Source organism: Centruroides sculpturatus, unplaced genomic scaffold (assembly GCF_000671375.1).
Source record: "Centruroides sculpturatus isolate CEXI.00-Female unplaced genomic scaffold, Cexi_2.0 scaffold458, whole genome shotgun sequence".
NCBI lineage: Eukaryota > Metazoa > Arthropoda > Arachnida > Scorpiones > Buthidae > Centruroides > Centruroides sculpturatus.
Genome location: NW_019384732.1, coordinates 196,204 through 222,733, shown reverse-complemented (window position 1 = coordinate 222,733; position 26,530 = coordinate 196,204). Strand labels below are relative to the sequence as shown.

Below are 26,530 nucleotides of genomic sequence, written 5' to 3'. Positions count from 1 at the left end.
GATAAAACAAAGGGTATGGTGCTCATTAAGAGGGATTCATATAAAAGGAAATTACATGAATACAAGAAATGCGTTAATTTTGAAGAAAAAGCTTCAAAGTTTAACTTCCTTTGTCTCGCCCTTCTGTGAAATTTAAGACCGATGAGTCATTGTTTACACAGCTGGATGACCTTAAACACAGCTGGAGTTGGATTTCCCGGGACATTCTCATAGAAGTCTCGGGAGGCGATGGGTTTATAGTAGGGTGACTACTAGTTGGCTGTATATTTTTAAATATTTTTAAAAAATTAAAATTTTTATTGCGATTTCCGACCCCCCTAATTAAACTTATAAAATCTATTAATTAAAAAAATTTAAAAACTATCGGAGGTCGTTTTTGACATCAGAAACTAGCTTTAAATAACTTTACCGAAGGAAAATCGGTGCACTACAACTTTAGAACGATGAATGAAATTTGATATCAAACTCCCATTAAAAAACAAAAAGCAATAAAGCGTGAAGCGCGCGTCATTAAAGGTTTTTTAAAATCGCGATAAAATTTTTTCGCGCGGGCAAAAAATTTTGAAAAAATTTGGGGACTGAAAAATATTCCAAAAATCCACATTTTATATTCACATTTAAATTTCCCTGAAAATTTGGGTCCTGTCAGTGATGAGAAAAAGAAGAGGTTCTATTACGATAACCTAACAATGGAACAACTGTATCAAACATACCTATACAGCCACTATATCAGTGGCATATATTTTTTATTTGTTGAGTATTGTAATAAAATCAATCTCTCAACAGGCACGAAGAGAGTCTAAATTAATTAAACTGTTTCGCAAATGATTAAATTTCCAAATAATCTAATAATCCTAAAATTTCATTCATTATATCAAATTATTTTTTCTGTAATGAAAAATATTTCAAAGTACAGTATTTAATTTACGAACGTTTATGTTAAAGCTATCCATTTAATTTCAAATTGGTAACACTTCATTAACTTCAATATATTTTGAATGCGATATAAAATATAGTATGAAGACATTGGAAGAATTGGAAATATTTCTGAAAAATCATTCAGAAATAAGTCAACCATGCTAGAGAAATTTAAACATTTTAACGGATTTAGATGTATATTTCATATTTTACAAAAATAAATGTAAAGGCTGGAGTTGATCATGCATGCCCTCCAACAGAGTTTGAAACTGCAGAGGAACTTGCTGACTCACGATCATGGTAGAGCAGTGCTACATTTCTCTCTGGAGAAATTTTCTAAGCAAGCTATCTTGAAGATAATATTTCTGTAAATGAAGAAGAGACGGAGATACGCTTTTCAAACTTCGGGATAAATGAGTCATCCTTAACTCGAAGTGGAGCCTGTTTTCTAATGTCAAAGAAGAGGAAAACACATTGCAAATTGAATGATTAATTATGGCGCAAGAGGCGTAACCAAAAATTGAGCTTAAAAATCTGGACTAGATCGGGAAGATTCCACATTATTGTTTCGATGCCTTCCATCATCCTAACTCTTCACTCTCTCAGCTCTTGTCCTTTACAGTATATGTACTTCAGTTGCCCGAGAAGCTGCTTTCATTGCTGGATAGGAAAGCTCCGAGGACAACTCTTGACCTCACGATAAATAGCTTACTTATCTTTCGGAAATCGTACAGCCTAGAGCTCGAGTGAGATGTAGAGTTCGGTCGGAAACTGGCGTATTAGCCTATAAGCTGATTATAAACAATTATGCTGTTATACCAGTAGCTTTCTAGTCTGTATGATTCGTTGTAGAGAACCTAATAGTAAGTCTTTTGTCAGAAATGTCTTGTAGACTAGTCAGTTTTGTTAGTTTGAGTGTAGTGAAATATAATCTACGGCAGGATGGCCGAGCGGTCAAGGTGGCAGCCTACCGCTCTGGGGGACTCGGGACCGATCCGGACGGGTCGAGAAATCCCCGAAATTTTTCGGAGGTGGTCCGTTCGGATATGTCGGGCCCTGTCCCCACCACCCGGCAGTCCCATTGTGGGCCTGGCCGAACCCATAATGGGCCTGTTAAAAGGCCCTCTTAGTGCCCACAGAGCGGAGAGTTTAAAAAAAAGTGTAGTATAACCTTTAACTATCCCATTTAAACCCAACATCAGTGGTTCCCAAAGTTTCTCGTGTCACGGACCACTGGATGAGAAACGCGGCCCTAGACCACCACGACCACGTTATCGTTGAAACAGTTTAGGACCGTTTACATGTTGACAATATGTTGGTTTTCATATTACAAAAGAAAGTTTATTGTGATTTCAATTTTGCATACCAATCATAATCATCTATCTATCTATCAAAAAGTCAATGCTTAAATTGCTGTTCTTGTCCGGTCTTGGACTGAACGGGACAAGAACGGTCTCTCGGATGTAGATAACCAAGAAAAACTTGTCTCAACAATGTTTTTGAGGTTTCCAGTAAATAAATAAATTATATATACACGTGATTAATGAATGATAGATTTTATGCAATTATGTAGAGTTGTATTTATTTATAATAAAAATTTATTATATACAGGTAACTTCCGTAGGGAGTTACGTTCCAAAAAATTGCCGTGTTATGCGAAACAAAGAACTAGTGCGAAAAGGGGTGTTAGGTTCCAAAAATTAAAAAACATGCTGTTAAATCCTTATTTAAATCGGATTTATTATTCTTTTTTTCCATAGGTAAAATACTTATTTATTATTTAAGTAAATATTTTACCAGAGGATTATTCATTTTATATGATGACCTCAGCATGAGCATCATCATCAACTGGTAACAGTTTTTGGGTGCGTTCGTTAATAGCGGTCTCTCTGCAACAGGAGTACGCTGCTGTTTGTAGGCATTTAGGAACGACGGTGAAAGAAAGATGGCGGCGCCTGCACTGTCGATTGTATCGTGATGGAGGAATCTAAATTCTAAAATGAGCTTTTAGAGGCAAAAGAAGGGTCCCAATTGTAAAATTTAATCATTAAATGGATTATTCTTGAAAGAGCATTCAAAGTAGCCACGAAAACAATTAGAATGCTCGCGCGGAGTTACGCGGAAGTATATAAGAGCGCACCCTTTATTACATTTCATGTTGTACGAGAGTTTTACTTAATTCCCGAACCGTGTTAGAGTGAACCCGTGCTATAAAATCACCGTGTTATACGGGGGATGTTTCCAATTCTCGAACCGTGTTAGAATGAATCCGTGCTATAGAAGTGCCGTGTTATACGGGGGTTACCTGTATATATATGCAGTGAAAACTCGATTTGTCTGAACTTGACGGAACCAGGAGTCTTTCCGATAATCAAGAAACTCGTTTGTTTTTATGTTCTGGGTGCGTCAAGCACTGGGCATTTAAAGTTTCATGAACTCAGAGGCGTAGCTAGGGTTGGGTAAGTAGGGCACGTGCCCCGGACGCCACTCGCAGAGGGGCGCCAAATGGTCTCCAAGACAAACAAGATTTGTTTCTGGAGGGGAGGGGGCGTCAATATAGTGTCGTGCCCCGGGCACCAGTTACGTTCGTTACGCCATTGCATGAACTGTAACAATTGTAATACAATTGCTGTATTTCAAAGTATATTAATCAAAACCTAACGCAATGTTAAGTATATGGATTACTTTCGCGGCGCTACAATCGACAGATGACTTAATAATTTCCAATTACATGAGAGTTTTGTCTCTGTATTATATTCTGTGGTAGTGTTCTCAACTTTTTTCTCATCGCGAATCAATAATTATATGCGATTATAAAATATGCTTATTTGTTACGCTTATACCAGTGTTTCTCAACCTCTAACGAATCGTCGCCCCCTTCAATAAAACCGTTACGTAGTATCGCCTCCTTCATTTCAAAATTCCGATGCCGAGGGCCAGGGCTAACGCCAAATTCGTACTGCATTGAATAGACTAGTGACTAGTATAATGTTATTTGTTTAATTATTGTACGATATAACGAATAAAATAACTGATTAATCTTAATATAATGTTTTACTATATCGCCCAGAAAATTGTTTTTCGCCCCCCAAAATATAAATTGTTACAAATCGCCCCCTCAACATGGAAAAACGCCCACATGGGGGCGATATCGCCTCCGTTGAGAAACACTGGCTTATACTGTATATACTTATCTACAGTTACTGTGCGTTACAAAGTACGTCATTAAGGATAAGAAATGGATATACACGTGTCCCATTTTAATCAATATATAGGGTGCCCCAAAAGTCTGGATCCATAGGCAAACCGTATTTTAAAGTTTTATTATATGATACTAAATGCTCAAATTGACGGTCTTGGACTTCACGACATTTGCCGAGTACAAGAACGATGGATATTTCTGAACCTAGTAGAACTGATTTTGTTCTACAAAATGCAGAGATGATTTCTTCCTTTAGTGCAACAACTATAACCTACATAACTATAACCGTAAGCTTTTTGCTTGACACGCTCGAGCCCTTGTTAATTCCGGGCTCTGGTTCGCCGAAATATTTTGCGCCGTTGTAGTTCCGCTACTGTTTTTAATGTACTGTACATAAGCAACTACTTGCTGAGTGACAGGTATTTGCATTATCTTAAAATCGTTTGCACGATAAACTTTACTATTCAATCAAACTTGTTTATACTTGCCGAATTATTAAGCGCTCTCAATAATTTCCCAAATGTAAATTGATTTTAAAATCTATAGTAGTTAATTCTGATCAAAATTTCAACAAAAAAAAATTGTATAATTATTTTGAGATTTTATTTCAATATAATTTTACAAGATGGCGATAAAATTTTAGGATTTAGTATTCCTCATCGCTTAGGAAACTATTATCGTCTGTCAGGAATTCAATAAAAGACTGGAAATAAACCATCTCTGGAGATTCTTGTTCTAGAATCGTGGGATCAGTTTCTTTTTCACTCTTTGATGTTTCATTTAAAGATTCTTGTAAGGCAATGATTGATGTCTGGGTTCCTTTTTCAACTGCTATTTGATTCTGAAAAAAGAAAAATAATTGTTTATAAATAGTTTGTATTATGCGCTGTAAGTAGAGTGGGTGACGAAAATGTACCAAAGTATAATATTGAAAATAAACTTGAGAAAGTTATAATATAACTTTTAATGTTACACTCTAATATGTGCAACATTAACGTTTTAAGGCTATCAGTCCTATGATATAACTACTATATGATATAAATTATGAATTTTATACTTTGGAAATATAGATTTCAAAACATAAAATCCAATTTTTCTCTTTGGCCTACTGCATTTTACGTTCTTCAGATCACTGCATGAGCCCATCAGTGGCCAAGCGGTCTTCGTACCTTGAACACTGGGAATTCGGTCGTGAGTTTACGCCTCACTCAGACTAGCTGGCCACGTGGAGTTTTCCGGGTTTTCTCCACGTCTGTAACGCCTAAATAGGGGCCAGTTTCCCTAAAAAGACTTTCCAGAAGGCACCCCTATGCAGATCGCCCAAGTGTTGTGTTGCCATGACTTAACAAACAAACAGATCACTACATTAGGACAAATTCCCAGGGTGGTGCTTATAGTACAGTTTTTTGATAACCCTTAATATCAAAGTAATCAGTTTTGCCACTTTAAAATAAAAATAAAACGAACATCGCATGACTTCAATCTGGTAAGATTAGGTAAGTGAAGTAATTCTAAGGTAATGGAGTAATATTTTCCGAACAACGACACGGGCCCATGCTTTAGTCCCCCTTAATCTGCTTTTTGCAGCGTCAAAATTCTCAAAATCTTGGTTACGTCATTAATTTTGCCTGTCTTTGTGATGCATACCAACTCGGTTTCAGTAGTATTCCATCGCCGAGTAACATTTTTACCATTTAAACAATTTTTGACGAATTGGTTTTATAAATTCATTATTATTTTTAAAAAAATTGTTTAATAAATTATAAACTTTTGGAAGAATGTTGAAAATAGGCATTAATGATGATTTTGTTATTTAATAAAAATATATAAACTTAATTTAAGCTTTCATAATTGTTGTATACCTCAATATTATTAGAATGATTTATTCTTTGCATATCTGTGTGGCTCTTATCTTCTGTTTCATTTTTAATGTCAATTATTTTTTCAAGTGATTTTTCATGGCTTATTTTCTGTACGTCATCACGATCTTGTGTTGCTTTGGCGCCATCGCAGGGAGGAGGAATATCTGGATTTTCTTCAATTTCATTTTGCCCAAAATTTTCGGAATTGATTTTTTGACGTGTTAAATTCGGATTCTTTTCCTCAAAGTCAATCTCTTTGTCTGCTGTAATTTCAGCGTCTTCTTGCGATTTTATCTTTTTATCTTTATCCGAAATGTCGACAAACAATGGCCTCTTGTAAAATGTTTTACTAACCATTGAACTTCCATCGTTCATGTTAAATTTGATAGCAGTAGAATCTTTTGTAGGAAATGCTTCTATTCCTATTTCGATAATTTTGCTGAATTTCCTGTCATCATTCCACATGAATTTATCGGGAATTTGGTGCTTGTTTAACCATTCCAACTCTAAGAAACTATTTGCCCTTCTATAATAAACAGGATTTAAATGATTCATATTGCTAAGTCCGATCCCCAAATTATCAGAATTGAAATCTTGTTTAGGAATGACGCTGTTTGATTTTTTCGATCTATAAATAAAAGATTATAAATTATTTCATAACGAAAAATTATTATTTTAATTATTATAATTTTTTATATTCAAAATTACTGTATATAAAATGTCACTATGTAAATCCGTGGGAACAAATTATTAATATAAATTTTAACTCAAATAAATAACTTTGTTCAATGCTTATAAATCCTACATAAATCAATTATTTATAGCGGATTCATTAATTGATTCTCTATTTCTCTAAAAATTATTATTTTTAAAATGCGAAATGGTCAAAACAAAATATGTACACATTTCATCAGTTCAAAATTACGTAAAGTTCTTCCCTTTTCAGGTAAAAACTAAGAAGTTAAGCAAGAAATCGAAGAGAATTTACTAACGATGTATATTATAACTATTGACATATTTAGTATCATTTTATACAAACATTAAAAATGATCAAACTAATACTGTATGTTTGTTTATTTAATATTTTCGATTTCTGCAAGATTCTTACCCAGATTTAGATTTTAAAGCGGATTTTATCTCTTTCCACCACGATTTCATGTCCGTAATAGAGTGCAACGTGTTGGCAAGTGGATAAACGTTTATGTATAAATTCTATTGTTTTAAAATATATTATTATTTAATAATATTATAAAATTTATTAATTATTAATTTGAATTAATTATATTTCTGAAAACATATTTTTTGAGTAAGATTCAATATTAGTCAGCCTACTAGTGACCGAGTGGGTAAAACCACCGAGCTAGTGGTAATTAGTTGTTGCGGGTTCATGCCTGACCAACTATGAGCACGTGGGGTTTTCTTCACGGCTTTTTAAATATCCGAAATAATTTTTGAAGCTGCCAACTATTTCATCAACAATTATAAATACAACAGAACTCGGTTAAGAAGTTTTCGCATTAGTTTTCTCACGTACAAGTTTAATTTCAAAAGTACCAACTTTTTCCCATAGGCCATAGGGTATGTGTAAACTTTCCCGCGTAAATAGATGGAAATCCTTGTCTCCAACCGGAAAACGAACTCACTTAACAATGTTTCGATACATTACAGCGAATTTACTGAATTAAGCTTATGCGGTATCTATTTAGATAGAACATTTATCTAATGTAGCTCGCTTCATCCATTTTGTATGTAAAAAATGCATTTATGAATCCCAGAAAGAAAACCACAAATCTACAAACACCACACTAAAATTCGTTGAAGATTTACAGTTTTATCAAGTATTGATAAAACAATGGTAGTTGGTGGCGAGTTCGCGTGCAGTTTTCCGGTTTTTCTAACACCTAAATAAGGACCAGTTTAAATTTGTCCCTTGAAAACGCTTTAACCCGGTTCTACTTTATATCCTGCTTAATTTTTCCAGTAAAATAATTTTTAAAATGTTTAATACATCGTAATTTTGAACGTTTCTTATTTCTTGTGTCTTTCATCAATCTAATTTTCAATTTCTTTTATCGAATGTAATAAAGTGATGCATTCATCTTAGAATAATAGATTTATTTGTATAATAAGTGATGCATGGTTAAATTTAATATATTTCGTGTGATATTACAAACTACATTCACTCTTATCTTTAACTTATATGGAATTTATAAAATAGCTATTGTCACGACTTTATTTTAAAAGGAAAACTTTCTTATAAAGTAAAAATAAAAAAAAAAAAACGATTAATCAAACAAAAATTTTAAAAAAATTTTCTTGTTTAATAATAAATCTGAATAATTTTTTACAGGCTTTTAATTAAGAAAACATTTTTTAAAACATATAATCAATCACTTTTCTTTATCTAACTGATAAAATTAATTTAAATGAATTTTTCAAACATTTAATAATTTATCAGTTTAAATAAAGAATAGTTTTTTAATTATTATTTAAATATAAATAATTAAAATTTAATGATATTTAATGACAATTTTTTCTATATTATTTTTCGTTTTTCTTAAAAATTACATCAACTAGATGTAGAATCATTCAAACAATCTGTGACAAGTAATGACATATAACATCATAATAATGACTCCGAAAAACTGAACATAAATTATTAATATTATTATAAAAATCCGTACATTTGAGGTCGTTGTTAAAACATAAAGATATAAATATGGCTGGAGTTATTGCTCATAACATTTTGATAGAAGGTCTTGTACTATTGTAGCTGACGACTGATGGGACGGTTTCTATACTCTTTACTTTCCTCACTCTTATCCCCAAACAAATAGTCGTGACTGTTGTGGTCGTCAATAATGTCAACAGAACAGAAAAGATGGCCGCAAATCCACCAGTTTTCAAACAGAATAAATCATTTTTCGGAATATCATCTAATCATAAATATTATAAGTGTTAATTATAAAATTTTGAGCTTCCGTAAATCTAATATAATTACACGAAGAAATGATATTAATTAATAAAACCACTTACTTAAATGTTCTTCGTGTGTTTTTGATGTTTCTTTAGTATCTTGACGAACTTCTAAAGCTTGGAACAAGCTAACATTTTCGGCTATGATAGGTTCCGGTGATTTCGTCACCAGTCTTTCATACAGAGAACGTTTCGTCACATTCTTCCAGTGACAAGCTTGATTCTAAAAAAAAAAAATAATCCTCAAAAATTAACAGTGCCAATCTCTAACAACGTTTTGAAATAAATGCAAATCTCGAATATTATTATAAGTTATTCAAATTTACCGAGCAACTTCCTTGACACATGTGGACTTTGCATTCTAAGTAAAGTGCTGGACTGGCAGTAAATCTAAATGCTTTAAGATAAGCGTAAAGAGAAACAAAATGAGGTCCCTCGCTTCTTGTTAGTCCTCGAAAACTACTGATTAGTTTTTCTTTCAGAACACATCTGAAAATATTTAATCTCGTATAGAGAGACAGTCATTTTCTATAAAGGTAATGAAATAATGAAATTCCTACCCATTTTCGTCTGTAAGTTGAAGACGTTTTTGTCCACCGTTATGAGCGAAGCAATCACTAACAATCATATCAAAATCGCCTAAATTAAGCGAGAATAAAATAAATTATTATAAATAGTTTCAGTTATAGAACAAGTTTCAAAAAGTAAACAATGATAGATACTGTTATCGCTTTTCATATGAATTAGCAGAGTGAGAGGATCTCCTACATTAACTGGACCAGATATAAGATCACCAGTGGTCCCGAATCCATGTCGGATTTCCATATGGCACTGGGGAGGTGAAACAGTAAATATCACTGGACTTCCAGTGTTGACGCTGAAATAAATATATTTTCGTATGATTATCTAAATTTCTGTTAAATTTAGAAGCAAGTCGCATTTAATTCTGCTTACTGGACATTAACAACAGGAAAGGTGACGGTTTTCCAAAGATCATATCCGAATTGACACATGACACGAAAATGTTCATCCCATTCTTCTTCTATGTCGTGATTATACTGAACTGTGATAGTGTTCCACACTTGCTGATTTCCCTCCTTAAGATAATATTTAGCAAATTACATCAAAAGAATTATTTTCTTTCTTAAAATATTTAAATATAAACATACTTCCTGTTCTTTCACTGGGGGTTGTTCGTCTTCTATCTCTCTTCTACCTAAGGTACCGCATTTGTTGTGTCTAATCATGAATTGATATTCCGATTGTCCAGAGCCATTAACGTATACACATTCTGGATCGTGAGAATATCCAGTAGTATATATTAAACCTCGAAACGATCCGTTGAATTTAATATGAATCATCATATGGTCAGTAAAACAGTCGGCAATTATATCTGAAAGTAACGAAACCGCATTAATTTAGAAATGCATATTTTGAGAGAAATTAATTCATTAATTACCTATAACTCTGGTGACATCGCGTGGTCTGACTAATCCTGTAGGAACATCCCCTAAATGTCCTATAGAAGCAAGAGGATGATCCAACTGTTCCTGAATCTCTATGACGACAGTTTCGGTCACCCCCTCTTTCATTGTATGAGATGTCAGAACGATTACTTCTCCCGTTTCCGATTCAGTAGTAGGAGTTTGATTAGTCCAATCCGCATTTAATGTAGAGGATTCTGTAGTGAAATCGGTAGTTGGTCCGTATTCTGTACTAAAATCGGTCGGTAAAGTCGTCTCTGCCGTTTGAGATTGTGTAGTCTCTTTAGTTAATTCTTCAGTTACGAATGTAGTCTCCATAGCTATCTGTAATTTGATTTCATATTAATAATAATCACTCATTTATTTTAGTAAGCTAATAAATATAGTCTACTTACAACTGTTGAAATTAGTAAATGGAGAAGGATGTCTCCAAAACGATTTAAATACAGAACCATCTGAAATAATTAAATGATGAAAGCTTTACGTTATAAACAGTAAATGAAACATTCCCATTTCCCGATGAATAAAATTGTATCGACTAAAAACGAGAAAACCCCTTTATTTCTTTCTTCCTTACATATACAGAGATATTTACAGTGAAGTCTACTTTATATTATTTACGACAATCTAAAAATCTTTTAATATTGCATGAAGATTTTAAAAATTAATTATAATTATATTTATATATATAAATTATTATAATAATCTCTTATATCAAAATAACTAGCTTTTAGGAGTATGCTTTCATTAATTGATAAGAGGAGAAATAGGAACGGATGATAATGAAAGCATTGCGAAAAATAAAACGTGGAAAAACTGTAAAATTATTTATTAAACAATATTAAAATTTTATTATAATTTATTTTAACACAGGCAGTGCATTTTGTTTGTCTCTATTTTTTTATTAACATTGATTCTAAATCATTCAAAAATTATTTATTTTTGTATTTTCCTAAAATTAAATTAAGATAATCGAAATCTTATTTCGAATTGTATTTTATTTTTGTATTAATTAGTAATATCTGTTCTTTTTCTGTGTATATAAACAACACAAAGAGAACAAAGACATAGAAAGAGAAAGTGCCTTTGTTCTCTTTGTATAAATATATACAAATCTTAGGACATCCTTTGCTTATCCTTCATGTTCAAATAAACTCAATTGTTAATTTTAAAACTCTTTTAATAAAATAAATTGAATTTCTGTTTATACTCTTAATTAATTTCGTATTGGTCATTTGATATCACAATGAAAAAATTCTAAATTAAAATAAAAAAGCTAACTATTATAAAATAAAACTAACATTATATTTTCATTTGAAATGTCAAACAGATGAAATTTTTAAATACAAAAGTTATTTCTTTAAAAAGATTTAATTCATTTTCGATGTTTACGATAAATTTTTAAAGTAAATTGCCCTTTAAAGAAAAGCTATAAAAATTAATTTAAAATGTTGTATAAATACAATTCATTAGTTTATTATATTTGTTAATAATCGGACTAAAAATNTTTTTAACAATTTAATCTGAAAAATAAATAAATTTACGTTAATAAAAGTTATATAAAGAAAATCTTCATAATAATTGCAGATTCCTTTCTAAATATAAGTCCCCTTTACCAGAATGAAATGATTGTAAAAGCCGTTCCGATCCATACGAAAGTACAAAGTCACTTACCGCAGTCGAAAGGTTATCCTTGTATATCCAAAAGGCACACCAAAGTGTCTTAATTATTTAAGTGGCAAGGATTTTATACTCCTTATAATAATTCCACAATTACGCTCACCGAAGTGACGTCAGAGCGCGTCACCACCGATTCCTACTGCGGTTTGGCGTTGCACCCATGCATAAAGTATCTTCCTACTTCTACATCCAGGAAACTGTTGTAATACCGAAGAAAAACTGCAATTGTTAACATTTGGCCATATTACGAGTAAGAAGTATCCGTTTGTCTTTTAGACGGAGGATGTTACGTGTAAAACAGGAAGGAAAAATTAAGAGGCAGAGGATGTGCATCCATTGACCAAAGAATTGGGTAACTGGAACAAGGTAGCCAATATGAACCGACAAAAATATCTTTAGAAATGATCGTTTTTATTCAACTTTGTGTTGACTATTATAAAAAGATTAGTTAAATAGTGAAATTAAATCCACGACACGTGTTTTGGGCTTAAGAAAGTCACAAAAGATAAAAACTCTTACAACATATTTTATGATGAATTCATGCGATTGAACCATCTGAGTAACAAATTTTTAATTTTTTATTAATTACTCATTCAAACATTGGCTTTTATATTATCTTTTTTATCTTTTGATTGAATTTTTAAATCGCTACAACATCTAGCGTGTAGTTTAACTAAAGTTTGTTTGACTAAACACACTTTTACACTTCAAATGACTGCTTGCAACTAATAAGTTTTTCTTTTTATAATAAAAATCTTATTTAAAAAACGCTTTATATGTAATTTAAGGTAAAATCAGACATAAAAATGATCTAATTTAAAAACGTATTTTATTCTATAATTTAATTTTAAAAATTATTCTAAATGTTTTTAAAATTTACCTAAACTTTTATGTATTAATAACATACATAATAAGTATACATATGTATTAAAGCCGAATTTATAATCGTGACCCTACTCTACAGCATAGAGGAGTACATTCCTTCTTCATTAAATAATGGGAAATATGTATAATATATAAACACTCTTTGTATACTGTATAAATATAATGTATAAAGTCTTTGAGAATAGTTCGAGGTCCTACGCTTATACGTATAATTAGTGAATAAAAAATTTCTGATGAAGAATAAATGTGATATAATAAACTTGATTTCGTTTTTAAGGTAAAAGAAATCGTCAATAAGATATATCTACTTAATAATTTGATCGACAGCAGAATTAAAAATATTTAGAGATTCTACCATTGAGGTTAAAATCTTCGTTATTGTTTCTACTTTGTGTTTTTCTTTGTTGTTTGCTCGTCTGTGTTAAATGGATCTTGGACAAGATCGTAGGTCGTGCTGCACTTTCGGTTTCTATTTAAATATAGTTTTGCTTTTATATTTGTATATTTTTAGAAAATAATTTTGAATTTCCATTAATTAATAAATGTAAGAAACTCGTTTTTCACGTTTTCGAACTTAAACTTGGAAGAGATATAAGTTGGAGATATTCTTTTTCGCTCTTCAGAAGTCACGTTTATAATGAAAATTTTATATTTTAAATACACATTATTAACGTTTATACTCTTTAATATATATATTTATATATATTTAAAATTATCATCGAATTTCTACTCTGAAAATCAATTTTTAGAAGTCCGATGTGTCTTAAATTCGAAGTAATACAATAAGAGTTAATTAAACCCAATTAAAAAAAATATTCATAAAATTTGTATTAAAGTAATAAAGGAGTGGCATGCAGAAGAAGGTTCACTTTGTTAGTAAATTCTTCTGTTGATATATTTATTTTCATAATACTTGTTTTGATTTATGGAAGAAAATAACTATTCTCATTTGTAATTCGCAAAATGCTATTATGTTAGAGACACAATCAAAACATTCCTTCTTTTGATCTTATCGTCAACATTTTTCGTATTATTTTTATACATATTTGGTATTATAGACACGGATACGTTTATCATACTCTACCCTTCATCTGGAAATCGATGAAGCAGATAGCATAAATAATTATAGTTATAAATAATCGCGAAACTTAAAATTATTTGTTAGAGATTCCGTTCGATGAAAATACAATTTATTGAATATAAACGATATAATTATAGCGTATAAGTGTACATATTTATTACTTAATTTTTCCTTAAAAAATCTTAAGAGAAAAAAGTTTCATATAATTTTAGTAAAACATTACAAAAGGTATGAACTTTATTCAGAAGAGAGACGTCTGACTTTAGTAATATTTTACTGCAGAAACAATTGTTGCTGATTTTCGTGAAGAAGTGAAGTGTGAAGAGAGCGAAGTGCTACCGCTTTCTCTTTTCATTCTCTGCTCTTTTGTGCGAGGTCAGAATTTGACCCACATTCGTCAAATTGAACCAGGTCAGGAGCGAATTGTCATTTAATTGGCTTGGATGAAAAGACACCATTTCTTCTTCTGGAATAATTTATTTTATTAAGAAAACTTCCTTTCTTCTTTTTTATGTCCCCAGATTTCTTCAATTTATGCAATTATATACTTTAATGATATTTCTGCGAATGTGTCATTTATGCTTTAAGAACGGGAGCAATGTTTACAAGAGACTATTCATTCGCCATTTGAATTTTTGTTTTCGTCTCTTGAAAACCATCACTTTATGGCATATTATTTTACGTAATGCGATTCGCGTAAATACCGATTCTGACTTAACCGAGTAATATCGATCCAAAAAAATGATTTTAAAACAATCGAATCGGTGATGCGCCTTAATTATTCAATAAATATATATTGTTTTTTAGGTGGATAATACATAATTGCGATGGAATTTCCTAGAGAATTTGTATTGTTAATAACATTGGATCCATCTTATCTTTCGTACGAAAGCAGGTACGGTAGCCAAAAAATGAAATTAGTATTCATTCCGAATCTTTCCAGACAAAGTACTGTAAATTGTAAAAAAAAAATATTATTTGAATACCGCGGAAGCCAATCTAGGCATTTATCAAGGCACAAAGTTATTAAAACTTTTACAAAAGACAAAAGAACGGCCTTCAAATATCATTTCATCTTGGCGCGAGATGTATGTAGACTTTACAGACAACGGTCCACGTGATGTGTTATATGATCATCATTTTTTTAATAAGCACAATATAATATTTTAAGTCATAAAATATTGTTAGATTTGTTTGATGCAAGGTTAATGATATTTTTCTATATTTGGGCGTAGTTTATGAGCTTCTTTAAATGAAATCTAGTATCTCGCTAGTAACAATAATATACTTTTTTTTTGTTTGTTGTACGCGCTTCATTCTCGACGTCCCAAGGTTTTTTATTAGTCGTTGGCAAAGATTAATTATTTTTTAATTGTATATGTTAAAACTTGATTTTTATCTCATTTTTTAAAATAAAAACAACTGATTAAAATTGCTAAAACAAAATCTTCTTTGTAGAGGAGCAAATGTTTTCTTAAACGTAACTTGTGTATTAATTCGAGTAATATTAAACCTTCAATGTACGACCGAAATGAAGAATGTTAAAGTTAAAACAATTCTGTTTTAACTTTAACATTCTATTAACTTTAACTTGTACTATTGTTTGGATTATAAAACCAAGTAATAAGCTAAAATAATTGTAAGTTTACTTCGATTAAGTTATTGCTACTGTTATATTTCGAATCATTTCCGCTCGATATTGAGTATCAGATAAATAATTCCATTGTATAGTTCAATAGAGCGTAGAAAATACGTAAAAACATTCAAATTTTATACACGAAATCACTCGAGCGTAAAAATGTTTATAGGAATTACACTACAAGAGCGAGTAACGAGGCGGTTTTATAATAATTTATTACTAAAATATTATTTACATTTTGACAATAAACACCCTTCCAGGACACATAAATTTTTTTAATAAAATGTATAAATAAAAATATATAAAATTGTAACAGAGAGATATAAATAATACAATATTTACAAAAGGGTTTTTTGAAGTTTAAATATCTTTAGTTAACTTTTACAATTGATTTTCAAATTAGAAAAGCAAAATATAATAATAATAAAAATAATAATAATAAAGTTGTAAAACGGAACTGTTCACACTTAGAAGTCGAACATTTTCATATCTATTAATTGTATAGTTAAACTTTATTAAAATATTCGCAGAAATCGTGTTTAAATAGTGTAATTGTCTCTTATAATTGGATTATGAATCAATCGTGTATGAATTATAATACTTTAAAGAATATTATTAGATTTTTCTCAGTTATTGATCGTAATAACTTCATCTTTTTATAAAGTTTTGTAAGAAAAAATAAGAGAAAAATCTTTCTTGCAACACTTTATAACAATATTTAAATTATTGTGAAAAAGGTGAATATCTGAAAACAATTTGAGAAAAAAAAAATAATCACGTATAATCCATGACTCGGTAGGACATTCCAGTTCTTTTCGATATTCTCCTTCTTAGTTCTCGCGTCCTGACACACATACAAATAGTAATGACTAGTGAGACCATGAGAACAGTTAATAGTAATAATACCACTATTACGATCCTAGTCGAGCTGAGACACAACATGTCAGCCTTAAAATGCTGAACTTTAGCTGAAATTATAAAGTTTATTAAGTTATTAAACCGAAGTTTTTCACTGAACACGTGATAAATATATTACTCACCGGATTTATTTGGAACGTTTTTTATTAACTCGTTATCATCTATGGCCGGTGCTTTCACTTCTACGGAATTAAATACGTTAAACTCGTTTAAAATGTTATTCCTTCTGTAGAGGACACCCTTGGACGATCTCGAAAACCTGACATTGGCCTTGGTGTTGCACGGTTGCTTAATTAAAATATAAAGAAATTATTATTATTTTTTTTTATTTTCGAAAATCGAAATTCGATTTAGTAATTTAGGAGGAGGACTTACCAGAGGACAAACGCCGTTACAGATTAAAACTCGACACTGTAAATGAAGGTTGTCTTTATCGGGGAATTTAAATGCCGGAAAGGTCGCGTAGACTACTTTCAATCCAGTTCTGCCGTTTACTTTTTCTTGAAGTTCCGGTAAAATAGTGAAGTCCAACGAACATCTGATTTTAAGATAATTTTAATGTATAAAAAGTCAAACTACACCCATAATTAATTGGGTACGAGCGAGAAATTTACCCGTTTCTATCAGTTAACTGTTGCTGATTGTCTCGAGAACCATCGTGAGCCAAACAATTAGTTACTTTTGCTACGATTCCCGCTAAAAAAATAAACTCCATTATAAATATTTTTCTGCTGCAGATGCTTAAATAAATAAATAAAACTAATATTTAGACGTTTAAACGTAATATAAATTTCGGCTTGGATAAGTGTGTTTTCATCATTTAGTTTTTATCAGATTTTCGTCTGAAAGCGTAACAAACATCTCTGAATACAAAACTTTATTGTTTCGAAATTTTTTAAACTTTTTTCTTTAAATTAAATAATAAAAATAATACAACAAAACGTATTATTTAACAAATTCAGAAGCGATTACTTACGTTTCTGTCTTATTTTAATGATCATAGTCACTTCTTCACCTACGTCGACGTGACCCGTAATAATTTTAAGTCCGGGCATTCTTCCTTTCATAATGTCCATCCAATAATCTAATGGTTTGACGATCTGTAATACGAATCCGGGGTTAATTTAAAAATTATTTTTACTTTATTACAAATTTCAAAATTGCTACGCTAGATGGCGACACGTATTTTCCGATTATATTTTTCAACATATAATGCGCATATTCCCCCCCGAAATTTATAAAAAAATATAATGTAATATGAATTTTTAATTCCGAAAATCACGAAAATGTTTTTAAAATTAATTATTTAAAATAAATTTTACACATTATTTATTCGTAACCCTGTATACTGACTCGATAAAGTTTTCATCTTCGATGGCAGTCGATTATGTAATTATATTCTTTCAATTTGCAACGATAAATTCACATTATTTCTTCTTATTATAATAGATTTTCCGATGTTTGAAGGTCACACGCAAACAACGAACCAGTATCTAATTGCGACTGCACCATTTAGATGTGACTTAGATATTATTTATTTAGTAATTTCTAATATGAAAACAAAGCTACTTTAACGATGATCGAGAGATGAATCATTATCATTTAGTGTCGTGGTTCCTGCTACAATCAAGCAGAACAGGCGAAACCAGTTTGCAGTTTCTCGTGTTTTAAGGTTAGATTTCCAGGCGTAAATACATTTCGGTATAAACCCGTTAGTTTAAGTCTGAAATATTTTTTTACATACAGTATTAATCTTATCGAATAACAATATTTAGAATAAATGTTGAAATTTTGGTTAATAATCTTAATCGAATACCACTTCGTAATAAGACCGTTAATTAAGATCCTTAAGGAGTAACGTACCGTAGCTTTAATCAAATATCTGTACCGCAAAAATAAATCTCAATTATTGCGGTACTGCAATAAGAAACTTTAATTAATATTTCTCATTTTGTGGTATTTTTGGCAAAGTTGCAATTCCATCGATATTTAAATGTTTTAAAGAGGTTAGTTAGCCCCCTTTAGGTACATCTGAATCGCCACTGATCGAGTACAATTAGAATTAAACTAAATACGATAAAGTTTGAAGCATCATCGTGCCTATTAAAACCATATTTCTGCAATAGTTAAAATGCAGTTACATAATACAACTTCTGTAATCCTTGAAAGGAATACTTTTGTAATCCGAAGTGTTGATGTTACCTGTACAATGGAACTGCAGTCTTTATTCAAGCGTTAAGGTTTTATACTTTAATTTTCGTACTACTTTTTAAACTATAGTTTAGAATAAATCCATTGAAACTATACATTCTGCCGCTTTAACTGATTTTGTATAAATATATACATATATAGAAAATAAACTAATTAAAAATAGAATTAATAGTTCATACTGAAAGCTACTCGAAGTCAATTAAGATAAACAAATAAATAAAATAATAGGGCCTACAGTAATTTACTTTTCAACAAATTTGAATAAAAAAAATAATTCTATTTTTTTTATTCAAATATTTGACAAATGCTGCGCTATTATTTAAGTAACCCTTATTCTTAAATTTAAAAAAATACAGTACAGCTTTTATTATTTGCTTACCTCTGATGGTTTAGCTTCTTTAGGTAACTGTTTACCTGTAGCAGTGGTAACCACAATCTCCCTAGGCGTGCATCTTACAGCCACATGCTCATCTGTAGCCAGCTGTACTTGTCTGTCGTGCTGGATGTATAGGAGTACTTCGTAAACTAAACTTCCATCCTGAAACGGTATCAATGTAAAAAGATCTTACGTATTCTTAAAGTACAGATATATTTTAAGTTTTCCAACCTCATTTTCGGTTATTTTTGTACCACATTCATCGATTCCTATAGTGATTCTAAGTTCTCGAGAACCGCTTCCTGTTTCTCGACATTCCATCGGATACCCTTTAGCATATACAGTACCGTAAAACGGTTCCTCCATGACCAATAAGGTCATGAGTGATCTCCTGCTGCAAGCGTTATGAATTGCTAGAAAAAAAAAAAAAAAAAACAGTATATTAAATTATACCCGCTAGATATATATTTGCAATTAGAAATTATTATCCTAACAAGTAAATTATACTCACAGATAAGTTTATTTCCACCGGGTTTGGTAAAATGATTACCAGAAGACGGTGCCACACTTTCGAGAAGCGAAATCTAAAATTATATTTTGGACACAGACTAATTTTAAAGAAATTCTATTACAACACGAAAGTAAGCAAAACTAATGATAATTTGATAATTGACAAGATTATTTTAAATGATAATAATAATAAACTTACTTGATGAACGATTGCGATTATCAAAATAAAATACTTCATCATTATTTTACCTTGAAAAAGAATTTTAATTTTATGACTCGATATTTATGACTTATTACAATTTCAAAATATTTTATAAATTATGAATTATTATAAATATATGCTTACTTAACTATTATGTCTACTTATTAACAGAATATAAACTTTAAAAAATATTAAATTATTTTGCATATTTTGTGGTATAAAATATAAGAATACATTTAAATGATAGATATTATAAGGAATTTTTTCCAAGAAAAGCTGTGGTTATTCGTTTGTAAAGCCAGTTAAATTATATATATTTATCCTAACAAAACACCAGATTCAGAATGTGGTCGACTTAAATATATATTATAGCCAAGACCTATGCTTATGTAAATATTCTGGGTTTTGTAAATGTTAAATAAAACTGAAACAAATATCGCATAGAATTCGCACATATTTTTAAAGGAACAAAACAGTTCTGCGAATATTTAAAAAAAGAGAGAGAGAGAATATTAATTTTTACATATTTTTATATAAATGAATAATTGCAAGTTAGAAAAATGATTCTTTTCTACATCGTTCATTGGAAGCGAGCAGGAAAATGCGTACGGAAAGTATTAATGACGGAGGGTATCCATGACAACCGTATCGAGCCAGATGCTCTACGGAGGACAATGACCCTCTCGGAATTAAAAGTAAGTTTTTTCCTTCCGAATTCCGTTCTTGCGCAGCCTTCTACTGACCGTGACCCGAGATCGAAGAGAGGGAAGAAGATACCAAAAGAACGGGATGAGATGGAAATATCCAGCGCAGCAGGAAACTTGAAAGAAAGAGTTAAAAGTTCTTCCCGAGTGGATGACGTCATGGTCGAGGTGAATCTTAAAGAAATGTCGTGTTATTCGTAGGTGCTATCTTGTTCCCTTTATCGCTCTAAAATATCACGTCTGAACTTTATGTTGAAACAGAGGGATACAGACCCGCTTTTCTAGAAAATTGCCCAAGAAGGATTTTTAGATGACACCGAGGATAATTAGCGAAAATACTTCATTGTTATATTTTCTCCCTCCCAAATAAATCATTGACATTCCTATTTGAAAATGTATAACCTTAGCTTAAAATCAATTTAAAAATAAATCTTATAAAGAGTAATAACAATTTTCAAAAAAATATTAATATTAATCGGCATACGATATTATTGCTTAAATAAGTCGATTTATAAATTATTTAGATCAAAGTGTTTTATAAAAGTGACTAAATTACATTTAAAATAATATTAACTTTCTAAATTCACTACAATTATATTATTACAAGTTCATATTTCTATATTATTTAGCATACTAAAATATATACAGTCGAATCTCCAATAAAATACACATGTAAACGACGGACAAGTTTTTTGAAATATTTATACAATAACCTCCGTTTTTATGATCCTATCGGTGGCCGTTATTCAAAAGTTTGACTATATTTATAAATTAAATGAGGAGAATAAACAGGATAAATAAATAATGCGTTAGTAATTAAGTATAGAGTGTAGAAATTTTATTTAATTAAATGATCAGTAACACCAGTCTTGAAAACATTCTACAGATTTATAAACTTTACAGGTTAAGAAATAATATTAAAAAATTTAATTATTTTTTAATTTTTATATTTTATTAAAATGTCGGTAACGTTTTTTTTACGAGTGTATAAGCAATATAAATCATAATAAAAGTTCAAACGTAATATATAACATAACGTAATTGTCTTAATTTTCATGCTATTAAAAGTCATTATCTCGTGATAATTTAGTCAGGTGTAATAAAATACTTATTTTAAATGATGTATCTTCACCCCCTTAATGAGAAAAGTAAACAGAAAATAAATGACGACAAAATAAATGGTCGATTATAATTGCTTGAGTAAATAATAGACGATAAAACCTTACTAATTTATCATTTATATTTTAAATTCTAATCATGAAACAATCATCCTCTGTATTATATTTAACACGAATTGACGATCATAATTCATTGTATTATATTATATTTTATTTCTATTTTTTTCTTATTTTAAATTATTATTATTTTTTTTAATCGTGATAAACGATCAAAATGTTACTCCATTATTAAAGGAGATTTAATCTATTAATTTGTATTTTTCTACGTTTTGTGAATAAGAGATTTGCATCTCTATAATTATAGCTTAAATATACTAGAAAATTTAGAAAATTCTGTTTTATAATGTAAAATACATGAAAGCGCTTCAAAAATTAGTTAAATCACAATCGGAACGAATTATTTCCTATTAAATAATTCATTTATTTACAGAGGTGAAGAGTGGAAGAAGACAATAAAACGCAGCATTCGCCAAGCAAAAAAAAAAAAAAAAAAAATGAAAGCGTAGAGACAAAGAATTTATTATGAAAATGTCATCAAGCAACGCATGACGACCATTTTAAGATTACGAGCATAAGATTCTCGTGCTGGAAACATATGAAAACTCTTCATTCACCCTTCACTTCCGTATTAATTTCCCCCCTCCGAAGATTCGTGATTTCACGAGATAAACTTTTCTTTCTTTCATTATAAAATCATTTGGCGTAAAATTATAAAATTTCGTGTGAAATTTTAACATTTTTTAAATTCAAATTATTAAGAAAAAAAGACAGCGAATCTTCTAAATTTTTTAATATATATATATATTTTTTATAAGTATTTAATCTTTCTGGATGCGCACGATAATTAATGCAATGTACTTTATAATGGTTGGGTTAAGGTTGCGCCCGAGGCATGTCTGTTTTAACGAGAAGGCATCAATTATGTAGATTAAGAGAGTAGATAAGGCAATATGGCACAGCAATGATGTATGAGAGCTGGCAAAGATAAATACGTAGCATGAAATTGAGATGAAACAAAATAATGATAGACTAGTCTAACAGTTCTCTTTCTTTAGTTTTTTTCATCCAATAAAACTCTCAAAGCTAATGTTATTTCCTGCAGTAAATCTTATATAAGTGATTTAGCAGAATATATCTTCCATATATTTCATTTAGAGCCGATAAATAATGTTTATTGACACGTTTAAAAAGAAATATATCATTTAATATCGGATTAAAAATGTATAATTGTTCGAAAGTTAGATTATTTTTCAACCAATTTTTATCTTTTAAATCCTTTTAGAATATTACAAATTTATATCTTTTTTAAATCAAGCAGAAATCACTTTTAAAAGAATTGTATTATTATTATTATTATTATTATAGTTAAAAATATAAATTTAAATGTATTTTAAACAATTATTTATTTAATTATTATGGTTTATTAATTTAATTAAAATATTATATTTTAAATCTATTTGTTATCGCTTATAATTTACGTAATAATTACTTTTAATCAAATGAAATTAATTAAAAATAACGTTTTTATATGAAATTTTGTATTAGTAGTGAAGAGATATAAGTAAATTTTTATAAAAATAAAATTATAAATGATTAAATAATATATTTAACTTTGTAGGCTCTAATCTTAAAATATTTAATTAAATTAAAAAAAAATAAAGGTTTCTTTAATATTTTACCTAATATATATTTCGCACATTTTCATTTAAAATGATTTATTAACTAGTTTCTTCTTGATTAAATAAATTCGTAATTAAATATTGAAATAAAATTTAATTTAAATATTGGAAATAGTTAATATTGCTTAAATGAAAAATAGGAAAAATACAAAAATACTATGTATATTGGTAGACGAGAGATTTGTTCGATATTTCAAGTTCATTAATTATTACCTGGAACAGGAGTCATGCTTTATAAATATGTCAATGCCTGTTATTTCATCAATGTAAAAACTGAGAAAAATTTCGATCATGACAAACACAGAAAATAAAAATTTATCCTACAATAAATGAATTTTTAATTTTTATATTTCTCGTATAAAAGCCCTTTTTTATTTTATTTATTTATAATAAAAATTGGTACTTCTCTAATATTTTTTGTTTTAAAAATAGTAAGGACATAAATATATTATTCAATAATTGAAATTTAATTAATTTTACTATTTAGGAAAGAATAAATATAATTTATAAATAGTCATTTTAATATTAATTATTAAAAGGATAGGAAAAAGAAATGCTTACTCTTACTATAGAAGATATTGGCATCAGTCAGTGCGTTTTAAGAGATGTCATGTCGAAGGGTTAGTGAAAGGCAGCTCTCTCTTAGTCTCTTCTCTTTGAGGGAAAGTTTCCGTCTGGAAAGCTGCGATAAACTTGTTCTGCATCTACTACGAACGACCTGTCTATACTTCCGCATTGTGTAACCTTGGCCTTGTCACAGTTAAGCTGTTCTGATGCTTTGATTATGCCTCTTCAGTTATGCATCGTACCCTTAAGGTGAGACTAAAAATATTGCTCAGACAGACACACACGTATTATACGAATTTTACATGAAAACGCGCAATGTCAATTAATATAAAGTTCGGAACTGACATTCACGCAACTAGCTCTTTATCTGTCCACTTAAAGGAAGTTGATATCTTTATCTTAATCTACATCTGATCCCAGGCCAATGTATGAAGTGGTTCATTACACCTCTACCGATATCGTTCGAAACTCGTTCGTAAATACACAAAAAGCAATGTTTCGATAATCATCTCCCCATCTTTTAAAGGTAGCAATAGCGTATAATTAAGTCAGTTCGTTACGTGCGAAAGTAATTGGATGCCAACCAACAGCTTACAATTAACTTGATTAATACACAAATGGAAATGTATGCTTTTCCTTATGAAGAAAGGGAGACGTCGATAAAGTCATTTTCAGTCGATAGGTTGTAAGGTCGAGTGATTATAGGGTCAGAACAGTCACACACCCGAAAACGACCTCTTCGGTTTGGGAAAAACAAAAGACTTTTACCGTTACGACGAATTCGACCGACCGTGACGATAAATTACGTTCGGAATTAAATAGCTGCACTTGTGTGTTGACGTTTCGATTGAAGGATTCGAAAACAAATGCTGTATCGACGTTTTATTTTACAACATTTATAAAACGTGTTGATGGCTATATTCTTCTATAAATGTTCTCGAAAATATATTAGAATCTATTCGATTTCTTGGGAGCTACATTCATTAATTTGAAGGAAATGAATCGATGCATCTCTTACTCCCCACAGCAACAATGGCTCATTTATATTTTCTAACTATAACTGTATTTTCTAAGGTGAAAACAATTTCGAAGAAAAAAGAATCGATTTATATTTTTAACAACGATTAAAAGTATTTTTAGAGCGTTAGTTCTGAATGTGGAGCCTGGCTCGGATATATATAAAACATAATGCACAATTGTTTAATACCTTATTTAAACAATAATTATTGTTTAAACTTAAATAAGACTTAACAAATTTATGGATAAATGAATGTATTAAAAGAAACTTCTGACTCAGACATTCTTATTAAGGGCTTCCTTCAATTAACACGTTTAACATGAAATCAAACGTAACACTGTGTTACGGTAGTAAGGTCACATTCGCTATAAGCATCCTCTGGAAATAAACCTCCAGGCTTTGTTTGTTTTTCTAAAAATTTCCATTTCCTACTTTCGTTCGAAACTGGTATTTATCTATCTTTAAAAAAAAAGAATCCGATTAGGGAATATTCTTCAATGTATTCACCCGAATAATTAAGGAAGGAATAAGCTTACGATCACTCAATAATGTACTTGTGGTGTATGCTCATTTTCATTTTTTTTACGCTTCAATAAAATAAAAATCTTTATATAGAGATATATTTCAAAATGAAATGTTTCCATCCATCTCCACTCATTTGAAAATTCGTCACAGTATTATTATTAATTCTTTAACACGAAGCATCATACTTGAAAAATGATTTGTGTATAATTATTTAAATTGTTGAACGAGTATAAGTGTTAATTTACGGAGTTAAATGAAAGCGACTCGGGTCATTCAACTTTTTTCTTTGGTCAAGAACGAAGATCGTTGGCAGAACAGGTTACATCAGTTCGATCCTGTTTATCTCAGCCACCGAATGTGCGTGCTTGGAATATGAAATTGTGTTCCATATACTATTTTTCCAGACGCTCAACAGCCTTAGTTAAACCAAAAAATTCAAAAATTCTTAAATGACGGGGTCATATCTTTTAAGCGAATTACGTGAGGCGTTACACTTTAACACCTTCTCGTTTATCTCCGAAAAAGAAAAATATGTGCAAAAATTATGTAGCTAGATTATATATTTTTTATTTTCTTATTTCGATGGAAACCGGGTGAAATTCCGAATGAGTAAATATATTTTCGTCTTACTTGTTAGCGATATTTCATTTTGTATGAAGACGTGAAAAGAAACTACTGAATAAATATGAGATTTTTGAAGGGATGCATTGCGATAAACTATACTTTGCATTTAAATTTCTAAAAAAAGCCTATCATCTCTAAAATGTTAAGAGATAATAATAAATTAATTTTATTTTTAGTTAGTTATTACGTTAGGTAGGTATATCTAATTAGTAAATCATGGTTTAAAAGTGTTCACCTATTTAATAGGCGAATCTTTTTAAATATATTTAAACAAACATCTACCTCGAGTGT

The 26,530-nt window shown here is 30.1% G+C and overlaps 3 protein-coding genes across 3 annotated transcripts; all 3 read right to left on the bottom strand.

The window, feature by feature from the left end:
• Positions 1-4,726: 4,726 nt before the first annotated feature.
• LOC111628228 lies at positions 4,727-7,211 on the bottom strand. The gene is made up of 3 exons (XM_023371973.1): positions 7,091-7,211; positions 5,983-6,610; positions 4,727-4,961 (listed from the first exon to the last, which is right to left on the bottom strand). Exons 1-3 carry the CDS (start codon positions 7,138-7,140, stop codon positions 4,767-4,769), a joined length of 873 nt encoding a protein of 290 aa, XP_023227741.1. The 5' UTR covers positions 7,141-7,211; the 3' UTR covers positions 4,727-4,766.
• A 1,507-nt stretch (positions 7,212-8,718) lies between these two features.
• On the bottom strand, positions 8,719-10,760 carry LOC111628218. Its single transcript, XM_023371958.1, has 8 exons — positions 10,418-10,760; positions 10,143-10,351; positions 9,913-10,052; positions 9,681-9,835; positions 9,519-9,597; positions 9,285-9,447; positions 9,019-9,181; positions 8,719-8,918 (listed from the first exon to the last, which is right to left on the bottom strand). Exons 1-8 carry the CDS (start codon positions 10,758-10,760, stop codon positions 8,719-8,721), a joined length of 1,452 nt encoding a protein of 483 aa, XP_023227726.1.
• Positions 10,761-16,501: 5,741 nt separating this feature from the next.
• LOC111628217 lies at positions 16,502-24,898 on the bottom strand. Its single transcript, XM_023371957.1, has 10 exons — positions 24,067-24,898; positions 19,942-19,991; positions 19,744-19,816; positions 19,464-19,645; positions 19,236-19,394; positions 17,622-17,745; positions 17,260-17,341; positions 17,021-17,183; positions 16,768-16,933; positions 16,502-16,695 (listed from the first exon to the last, which is right to left on the bottom strand). The coding sequence occupies exons 2-10, from the start codon at positions 19,981-19,983 to the stop codon at positions 16,502-16,504; spliced, it is 1,185 nt and encodes a 394-aa protein (XP_023227725.1). The 5' UTR covers positions 19,984-19,991; positions 24,067-24,898.
• Positions 24,899-26,530: the final 1,632 nt, after the last annotated feature.

What these genes read in the sequence shown, in the direction of transcription:
- LOC111628228 (XM_023371973.1), bottom strand. Translation starts at nt 7,140, where the DNA reads ATGAAATCGTGGTGGAAAGAGATAAAATCCGCTTTAAAATCTAAATCT. An exon ending in GCTTTAAAATCTAAATCTGG is followed by an intron (nt 6,611 to 7,090) that starts GTAAGAATCTTG and finishes TTTTATTTATAG; the next exon opens with ATCGAAAAAATCAAACAGCG. An exon ending in ATCATTCTAATAATATTGAG is followed by an intron (nt 4,962 to 5,982) that starts GTATACAACAAT and finishes TTCTTTTTTCAG; the next exon opens with AATCAAATAGCAGTTGAAAA.
- LOC111628217 (XM_023371957.1), bottom strand. Translation starts at nt 19,983, where the DNA reads ATGATGAAGTATTTTATTTTGATAATCGCAATCGTTCATCAA. An exon ending in TAATCGCAATCGTTCATCAA is followed by an intron (nt 19,817 to 19,941) that starts GTAAGTTTATTA and finishes ATATAATTTTAG; the next exon opens with ATTTCGCTTCTCGAAAGTGT. An exon ending in AAGAAGCTAAACCATCAGAG is followed by an intron (nt 17,746 to 19,235) that starts GTAAGCAAATAA and finishes TTCGTATTACAG; the next exon opens with ATCGTCAAACCATTAGATTA.
- LOC111628218 (XM_023371958.1), bottom strand. Translation starts at nt 10,760, where the DNA reads ATGGAGACTACATTCGTAACTGAAGAATTAACTAAAGAGACTACACAA. An exon ending in TAGAAGACGAACAACCCCCA is followed by an intron (nt 10,053 to 10,142) that starts GTGAAAGAACAG and finishes TATCTTAAGGAG; the next exon opens with GGAAATCAGCAAGTGTGGAA. An exon ending in CAACTTACAGACGAAAATGG is followed by an intron (nt 9,448 to 9,518) that starts GTAGGAATTTCA and finishes AAATATTTTCAG; the next exon opens with ATGTGTTCTGAAAGAAAAAC.